The sequence below is a fragment of the Pteronotus mesoamericanus genome, unplaced genomic scaffold (assembly GCF_021234165.1).
Source record: "Pteronotus mesoamericanus isolate MK-2021 breed Mesoamerican mustached bat unplaced genomic scaffold, CSHL_Meso_final contig_24, whole genome shotgun sequence".
NCBI lineage: Eukaryota > Metazoa > Chordata > Mammalia > Chiroptera > Mormoopidae > Pteronotus > Pteronotus mesoamericanus.
Window position 1 is genome coordinate 3,952,410 of NW_026555100.1, and position 9,759 is coordinate 3,962,168.

At 43.4% G+C, this 9,759-nt stretch overlaps 1 protein-coding gene across 1 annotated transcript in view; it reads right to left on the reverse strand.

Moving 5' to 3' along the window:
* LRMDA (leucine rich melanocyte differentiation associated) overlaps positions 1 to 9,493 on the reverse strand; it is a 1,077,594-nt gene extending 1,068,101 nt beyond the window's left edge. The window contains exons 1-2 of the mRNA XM_054572518.1: positions 9,470 to 9,493; positions 7,619 to 7,717 (exon numbers count right to left, since the gene is read on the reverse strand). Of these exons, the coding sequence (XP_054428493.1) occupies positions 7,619 to 7,717; positions 9,470 to 9,493 (123 nt within the window). The remainder of the gene's footprint in view (positions 1 to 7,618; positions 7,718 to 9,469) is intronic.
* Positions 9,494 to 9,759: the final 266 nt, after the last annotated feature.

The following is a 9,759-nucleotide window of genomic DNA, read 5'->3' on the forward strand; positions in this document are numbered from 1 at the left end:
TACCATTGGATGAATCCCTTCATTCCTAATATCCTCAGTTTCCTTAAATGTAAACTGACTTAAGTTGCTATTAACTAAAATAAAAATATAAGTAAGTGTGTACATCTCCCAAAAATGAGAGAGAATGCTGTTATTAGTAAATGTTTATTGAGTGCCTACCATGTGTCAGGCACTGAGGGCACAATAAGGAACAAGATCTATACCATCCTTACTCTCATGAGGTTTACATTCTTATGGAAGTTCACAGGTAGCAAGTAGATAAATAATATAATTTCAAGTATGTGAGATATAAAATATTAGATAGTACTGGCACCTGCTATGCAGGCAATGTAGGGGGGAGGCTTATTTAAATAAAATGTCCAAGCTCTCTGCTAGCCCATCAGGTCCTTTCTTCTGTGAAATCCTTGATCAGCAGGGCATGGGAAACTGCACAGCCTCAAACAGCTGTAAAGGGTCCTGAGGAGGCTTCTTTAAGGGGAGCAACACCTGAGCTGCAGTGTGAATAATAAGATAGAGCCAGACATGAAAAGACTTGGAAGAAGGGATTTCCATGCAGAGGGAACAGCAAATGCAATAGCTGTAAGTGCTCTCTTAGTCTCATGTTGTCACTTTGCTTATGCTTGAGTGGGTGGTGAACTTGAACTCAAGTGCTTCCAAGAGCACAGTGTCACCCCTGTCAGAAAGATGAGTCTCCCAGGTACAGCTGCACCAGGCTTTGGATTGCTCCTAGCTCCATAGTACAAATGAGCTAAGCCCTTGAGGTGAAGCAGCTGGCGGCATTCATGGGTACACATAAGCTCTAGGGTGTACGTCTAGGAGGAAAATGTTCCAGACAACTAAAACAGCAAGTGCAATGGCCCTAAGGCAGGAGGATGCCTGGCAGGTTTGGAAAACAGCAAGGATGTGAGAGTGCCTGGAGTGGAGTGAGCAAGGGGAAGAGTAATGGTAAATAAAATCATGGGGTAGGGTGTGGGGCAAGGAGGGGGGCAGATCTTGGGTTTAGGTCAGGACTTGGATTTATTCTCCAAGTGAGATGATACTGACTGAGATCAGGACTTGGGTTTATACTCTAGGTGAGATGAGGAGCCTTGAATAGAAGACCCACTTTTTGTAAGGATTGTTCTGGCTGCTGTGTTGAAATGGACCATGGAAAGGGAAGAACAGAGGAGAGAGACTAGAAAGTAGGTAATCACAGGAAACCTGGAGACAGTGAACAGTGCCATCATGAAGATGGCAAGAGCATAATTTTCTCTTTTCTTTTGTAAGATATGTTTCTCTCTTCTTTAAGATTTTATTTATTTTTAGAGAGAGTGGAAGGGAGAAAGAGGAGAGGTAGAGAAACATCAATGTTTGAGAGAAACATCAATGGGTTGCCTCTCAGCCCGCAACCCAGGCATGTGCCCTGACTGGGAATTGAACCAATGACTTTTTGGTTCATAGGCTGGCACTCAACCCACTGAGCCACACTAGCCAGGGCAAGAGCAGAATTTTCTGATGGATTTGACATGGAGAATATGAGAAGCACAGGAGTTAAGGGTGACTCCAAGATTGTGGCCTGAGCAAGTGGAAGGATAGAGTTGTCATACTGAAATGGATGAGAAAGTAAGAGGATAGGGGGATCAGGGGATCACTTTTGGATCTGAGAAATTTGAGATGACTTTGAGACATAAAAGTGGAAATGTCAAGGAAGAAGTTGGATACATGAGAGTTAAGGAAACAAATCTGGACTAGAGTTAGAACTTTGGAGTCCTCAACTTTTGGTTGGCTTTAAAGTCACAAGACAGGATTTAAAAAGACATGAAGATTGGGCCCCAGAGCACTAACCCAGGTAGAGGCAAAGGAGAAGGGAAAGAATCACAGTAACTGAGAATGAGCAGCTGGAGAGGTAAAAACCAAAATCATGTCAGGCTCTGGAAGCCAGGAAAAGAAAGTGATCAAAAAAGATGGGGTTCCAACATAAATGACCCATTTAACCGAGCTCATCAGGGGGATTTTGAAAGCATTGGATGAATAGGAAATTCACATGGTCTCAGAGTATCATACCACACATTATGCATAAATTACAAAGGGGGAAAACAGCCTTTATCATGGAGAGATCTGGTGGTCACAATCCTACACAAGAGCTCAAACTTAGCATCTCCAAGGGTAAGACAATCTGACAATATGGGCCTCTGATGTGACACAATGGGAAGTACATGATTGTCTTGCCAAAATGTTTAACCAGACTCTACTCATGAGGAAACAAACAAATCCAAAAAGTGAAACATTCTTCAAGATAACTGGCCTAGACTGCCCAAAATGTCAATATCATGAAAAGGATGAGGGGATGGGTGGACAGGGAGGAATGTTCTAAATAAAAATGAACTAAAGAGACATGAAAACCAAGTGCAATGCATGATCCTTTATTGACTACTGAAACTGGGGGAGGGGCTAAAAAGGCATTTTGGGGACAACAGGAAATGTTTACATTTGAACCATTTGTTGATATTGAATTAACATTACTTCTGTTAGGTGTGCAAATTGTATTGGGGTTTTGTAAGAATGTTCTCTGAGGAGATGCAAGCTAAAGAAATAAGGGATAAACATCAAGATGACTACAGCTTTCAAATTGTTCAGGAAAAAAAGTGTGTGCGTGTGAGAGAGGCAGAGAGAGAGAGAGAGAGAGAGAGAGAATACCAATATGGTAACATGTTATCTGACAAGTCTAGGTGAAGGGAATTGGGGATTTATTATCTTGTCCTTTAATTTTTTTGAAGTACAAAAAGATTCATAAATAATATGTTAAAGAAAGAAAGGAAGAAAGAATGATTGACTGTCCAGTGCTACTTAAGGTCAAGTAAATTGAGTTCAGAGAATTCACCATTGGATTTACCAACATAGAGGTCATTGGTGGCTTTGAAGATGGGGAGAGTGCAAAAAAGACAGGCAGCGACCAGATCATAAAGAGATATGGAGGTCTCACCTCAAGTACAGTAAAAGTTAGTGGTTATTAAACATTTGTTTTAGAGCAATTGGTCTGACAGTTGTGGGGAGGACGCATTAGGAAGAGAGATGAGTAGGGTCAGGAAAATGTCCCCACAGGCTCTGAACGTACACTGGACCCACACAAAGGGCGGTGAGGGCCTGAAGGGAGAAATTACAAAGAGACTGTGGAATAATTGCCAGGACTTGGTGTCTGTTTGGGTCCAGAGAAGGGAAGAGCCAATATGGTTCCCCATTCACCAAAATAAGGAGGGGGTTGACGATGCAATTAAAAAGTCTACAAGCATTGTGCCCACCTCTGGAGGGAGGAGCGGGGACACTCTAGAGCCAATAGCAGCATGTGATGATGTAAGTCACGTCATTTGAGCACCTAGTGACTCATTCCCACACTGCACCCTGTGCATCTGATGGGTGAGCAAAGCTCAGTGTGTGGGAGGCCATGACTTTGGGTGTCACGGTGACCTGACAGGTGATACCTTTGTTCATAGTCTCTTCCTCTTGGGAATCCCTGTCCCCATAACCCTTTCCAAGTGCTGTCCACCTTTGTTGACAAGCTTTCTCCAATGCTCCAGCCCTGGGTGATTGCCCAGGGTCTGAAACATCACTGAAGAGCCCCCCCTGTATGCCTGCCATTAACGCCCACTATTTGATAATGCTATGTACACTTATACCTGTGCCTAACTTTCCAACTAGTTGGTCAGATCCTAAAATGTAGAAAACCCAGTTTATATCTCAAAATATCCCCATCCTTAACCAGAATCAGTGATCTATAAGCTGTGAAAGAGAAAGGGAGAGAGGAAGGAGGAAGATGAAGGCTATAGCTGAACATTCCCCCTAAAACCTCACTCTGCTGACTCCCAGTTGTGAGGACCACTTCTCACTTATATGGAAGGGGGTGGAGTTACTTAGAGGTCATTGCTGCCAGCCCAACCCCTGAGTTAGAACCCCTGATAGGAAGCCTCCCCTGAAACACAGTGTGCTCTCCCAAAGCTGTTTGCAGTAAGTGACTCATCCAATTAAGAACATCTACATAACAAAGCCTCACCGGGCTGCAGAGGTCACAGAGACTGTGAAGTGTGTCTTTAGTGTGTGCTTTAGAGAAGGTTCACTAATTACCAGTCATTTCCACCCCTCAAGAACCTGTCAGCCTTTGAGATGCAGGGGATAAAAGAATCCCCAAATTCCCACCCCACACAAATCACTTCTCCCTCCCCACCCCTCCCCTGCACTTCAAACCTGTGACTAATAAGTGCCAAGGATGGGATTCTGCCCACCTGGCTCGGAGCCCAGAGGTGAAGAAGGAGAGGGAAGAGGTTGAGTTGACTCTATTGGCAGCATTTTCTGGTAAAAGGGAACTGGGAGGGGCAAGTAAGAAAAGAGTTCTGGAAGCACTGCATTGTTTGCTCTGTTAAATAAGCAAACAAATAAAACTTGTATTTTTCTCTATTTATAAAGGTAATAAATGTTTGCAGTAAAAACTACAGGTGAACAAGACGAAAATTAAAATTACCCACTACCCCACCCACTAAAATGGCCAGTGGTTGGTCACATAGAACCCTTGCATCCTGCTTTCTAGATAACATGTATTAATTGTATGTGCATGTTCCTGCTCTTTTATAACCAGATCTTTTCATCTAATGATATATCTCTAGCATCTCTCCCCATGGGCACATGGAAGGAATGTTAGAGCTAGCATGGATGCTAAACTGGGCTAGCAGAGAAGGTGTGTTTGGGTATTAAGTAGGAGAGGGAGTGGCTGCCAGAACTTCTGAGAGCTAAAGGCTGTTGTGAGGTAGGAAAGAGCCCTGACCTTTAGAATTTGGGTAAATGACTTCCTCTCTATAAACTTCAGTTCCCTCATCTGTAAAATGGGAGTAACATGCCTTATAGGATTGTTGTGGGGATTAATGGAAATGAAATCATGGTTGTGAAAGGACTATACAGAAACTGAATGGTTTATCACTCATTTTAATAAGTGTTTATTCATGCTTTTTTTTTTTTTACTTAATCTTCTGCTATTCTGGTTCAGGCCTGAAGAAGCTTACAATCTAATTGGGAAGTTGAACACACACACACAAACAAGAAGTTAATGTAATTTTAAATAGTTAACAAAGATACCATCAATTAGTAAACAATTAAGTGCCAGATAAGAGACACAGACAGCAGGACTCCAGGGATTCAGAAGTAAGAAAGGACACATGGAGGAATAATAATAATAATAATAATAATAATAATAACCACTTTGAACACTTTCTATGTGCTAGACACATGCATTGTTTCATTCAGTTTACCCATTGACCTATCAGGTAGGTACCATCATTATATATATTTTACACAGGAAGAAACTGAAACTTCAAGGAGAGCATTGCTCCAAGTCACACATCTAAGAAATGTAGGATTACTGCTCTTTGGAACCAAGTAGTTGCACGCCAGAGCAAAACCCAGCAGAAGCACTATGATCCACTCTGGAGGAGGTAGGGGAGGGGAGGCTGAGCCCCGAGCTGGGTAGTACAAGATGGAACCTCAGAAGCAAAGATGAGACTGAGGAGGGTGTGTTGGTACAAGGGGAAAGATTCTAGCCTCGCTGGATGGCTAATCTTCAGGGCCAGTGAAAAGTAAGCTTTGATGGTAAGAAGATTGAAGGAGAGGAGCTAAGGCATGTGAAACATTTTTTGGCAGGAAATAGGTTGCCCATAAAGGTTCGTGGCAATGCAGGGTTCAATCAAAACAGCGTTTGGGAAGTGAGGTCAGGAGAAGAAACCTCAGGAGGCTTTTAGGTGGACGTGAGGAGGGCAGAAGCTAGAGAGAAACACCTGGGGGTAGAAGCCATCTTTCGTAGAAAGCTTTTGTTCCTGTACTCTTTTATCTTTGTGACATTTTGGGCCAATCTACATTTGGTTCCCTTGGCCTCTGGCCTCATTTTGGCATGTTTACTAACTCCTTTCACATTTTGGTTCTGCAGGAAGTAGCTCATTCATTCATTCCGTGAGTGCTTGCAAAGCTCCCATGTCAAAGGGAGAATCAATCTACACAACCTGATGGCTAACTGTCATTAAAGGGGAAAGAGGTTGAAGATGATGCTGATTCTCTGACAGGGCTGATCCTCACCAGACTCTCCCCAAACCCTCCAGCTTCCCAGGATGGCAGACCCTCTCCCCTCACAGCCAGTTCCTCAGACCACAGCTGCTACTTCTCTCCCCACACCCCCTCCTCCAAAAAGGCCCCCGTTTCTTCCAAAGAAAGAGAGTAAGGACATGGTCTTTGGCAAATATGAAAATGTGTAAAAAGAACAGTGTGGTAGAAAGAGTCCCTGAGGGGACAAAAGATTCAGTAGCAAAGGTGTGGACTGAGAAAGAAAAATCCTTGAAAATCGATTCATGTAACAAATATTTATTGAATATTATTCATGTATGTGGTAGATTCTGCAGGAAATATAAGCAGGGTGATATCATTCATGCCCTTAATTAGTCACTGCTTTGGAAAGGGGTGGGGGAAGGGAAGAAGTAGAAATAGAGATAGAAAAAGAAGGAGAAAAGAAGAATAAACACTGAGCCCAGACACCTGAAGCACTTGACGAAAGTCAAGCGTTGAGGAGAGTGCAGTGCAGTGTGGAAGGAAAAACTGCTACCTCTTCCTTAATGGTACTCATACACAAGAACTCAAATGTCTCAAACCACCATCTTCCCAAGGAAATGGAGCCCAGGGGTGTTCCTGTCCCACTGATTGCATTCCACAAACATCTTCTGAGCACTCCAAAGTACCAGGCACTTAAGCTCTTAAGCTCTGCTGAGAAGAATCAGAGTTGATTGTCACCTAAGGTGGTTGATCTTGACAGTGCCCTTTGATACCTTAGAAACCTTAATCAGACATATTGAGTGTCATTGAGGCTTATGGGGTGAGAGGGTTCAAAGTAAAGGGGAGAAATTCTGTACATTCTTGAACCAGATGGGGATAATAATTCTTTTCTCACTGGGTTTTGGTAAGAAGCAAATAAGGTAATAATGTGAAGTTACCTAAAATAGTGTCCAAGACACAGTAAGCATTTAATGAAATAATCTGAAAATTATTAAGTATGTTCTCTCACTCAATTCTGACATGACTTATTCTCTTCCCTAAATTTACCATTTTTTTTTCCTTGAAATCATTGCATGGCTGGGTTGGAGGTGTTCAGCCAGGGATCCCCACCAGTATCCATCATAGAAGGCCAACTAAGATATAATCACCATCAGATCTGTTTAGAAGCTACCCCAAAGAGCCATGCTATGGCAAACGAATTTATATTCTTGGCTGTGAATGAAAGAACCTGGCTCTGGCAAATTTAAGCAGAATAGGAATCAGAAGGATTTCAGGAAGCTCAGAAAATCAGTAAGAAGACAGAAGACAGACTTGGCAAAGGAACAGGAACTGAGTGCCTGGGAAATAGAAAATGTAGTTGGTCATGTTACTGCAACAATCTGGTTAGACCACTGTCTGAGTGGCCGTCATTATCACACCGGACATGGTAGCAACTGTCCTCTCCACTCTGCCTCCCCTATACAGATACAGTCAGTGCTATTGATTTGGGCTCAGTACCCCTAGTGGGCTCTCACAGTATCTGCTGCTGAGGATTTCTAACCTACTCCAATCTTCTGCTCACCTCTTGAGAGTAAAAAATTCCCATTGGTGGAACCTCAGCTGCCAGGGGCAGGGAGAAAGAGGAGATGGCCCCTTCAGCTTCTGTAGTTGGAAGCAGGACCTGCAGATGATAGGCAGACAAAAGTAAAAAACACTAGGACTCTAATCATTTTTGCATAAATAAACAACAACGTATTATGTGAGTGTAGTCTGTATGAGCATGGTGAACATAGGAAAAGGGATAGAATTTCCATCTGAGGCTGTTAACACAGTGTATCAGGAGACTGGGTGAAAAATTGGAGAAGAGATGGGTGAGATCATAATGTTTTTCTTTATATAGCTTTGAGTGCCTTGCAGGTTGAAGTTGATTTTTCTTTCATAATTTTGGGATACAACTTAAAGCCTTTAAAAAGTAGTTTAGAACTCGATTATGGAGAGTCAAGTGTTACATGTAACAATAGGGAGCCACTAAAGATTTCTGAGCAAAGGAATGATGTGATCGAGAAAACTAACCTAGCACGAGTGTGTATAATGGGTTAGAGGAAAGAGAGGCGGAAGATGTACAGATCAATTAAAAGGTTCTTTCAGCAGCAGCTCAGTTAGAAGTTAATAAAGAACTTAACTATGATAGTAATAATACATGAAGTGAGGAAGAGGAGAGGGGACCTGGATTACAGCCTTGGGACAAAGATGTCTGAATGGTGGGAGGAGTGGTCACAAGGGAGTGTTTTTCCATTATACTGTGTCAATCAGCACATCTTGCACTTCGAAAATCTAAATACCTGGCTGGAAAACCATAGATATTTCTCTTCTCCAACTTCCTTGAGCATTTACTTATATAATATTTACAATATAGAGACTCAAAATAATCTTTTTTCATGAGGTTTGTATTATTTCCCTTATTAAATTGAAAACGTCTTAGGATGCGAAACCATAGAGAATAATTAATGATGGCCCCCAAAGTGGAGTGAACCCCAAAAGTTATTCATTCGTTCAGTACAGTTGACAGTATACACAAATGCTGTTTTCTTCATTAATTCCTTGAAGGAATAGCCCCAGTCCCTGACCCCTCCAAGTTATCATCTGGTCAAGGGGATAGACTCTCTACAGGAAACCCCAGAGTGGCACATGTTCTACGAGAGGGTTACAGGAGTTCTGACCCAGTGCCAGGTAGGAAGGTGCAAGGGAGTGGTGTGTAAGCTGAGACCTGAAGAAAGAGGAGCGATGAGCCAGGTGAAGAGAAGGACAGGAGGTCATCACAGATAGAAGGAAAAGCATTAGCCAGGTCCTTTGGTGGGAAGTAGCCGGGCTCATCTGAGGAACAGAAAGGCAGCCATTGGTAGCAGGAGCTCAGGGTACGGGGGCGTAGGAGACAAAGGCAGCAAAGCAAGCTGAGGCCAATGAGGCCTCAGAGATCTGCCAGCCATGGGCTCAACGCGATCCTATGAACAATGAGAACCCAGAAGCTGTTAAGCAGAAGAGAAGCATGGTCTGATTCGCTTTTTTTTTTTTTTTAAAGATCACTCAGGCTTTGGCAGAAAGCACAGAGAAACAACGGGAAGATGCTCTTAGGGCCAGGTTCCCCATCAGGCTGGGAGCTGCCCAGGAGCTGAGTTGAGTCCATCCCACGTTTGCCTTTCTCCTCCGCCGTGCAGCTCCGCCTCCCGCGGAGCAAGGCCTCGGCTGCGAGTGGAGGCCGGTAACTGGCCTCAGACACTCCCCTGTAAGGTAAGTGAACGCCCAGGTTGGGCTGCTGGGATCTGAGGAAAAGAAGGGACCAAAATATGGATGAGCTGGGAGTGAGGGAAGGCCAATTTCTCCTCTCCGCGCTTCAATTTCTTTATCTATACAACAGGGCATTTATGGTACTTACCTCAGAGAGTTGCTGTGAGGACATGATTCTTACACAGTTCTTAGATCTGTCACAAAGCGAACGCTTGAAAAATGTTAAGTTTTGTTTTTGTTCTTCCTGAAAGACAGGTGGGGCCCCGTGGGCACGGATGTGTATTTCCTACAGTCCGAGGGTCCCAGAGAATGTTAGCGACCCCTGGGCCCGGCAGGTCTCAGGACCGCCGAAAGACCCGAGTTTGACAAAGTCTGACGTGCGAGTTTGGGTTTCAGTTGCTAGTGTACATGTGCTTCTGTTCCTGTATTTAAATCTTA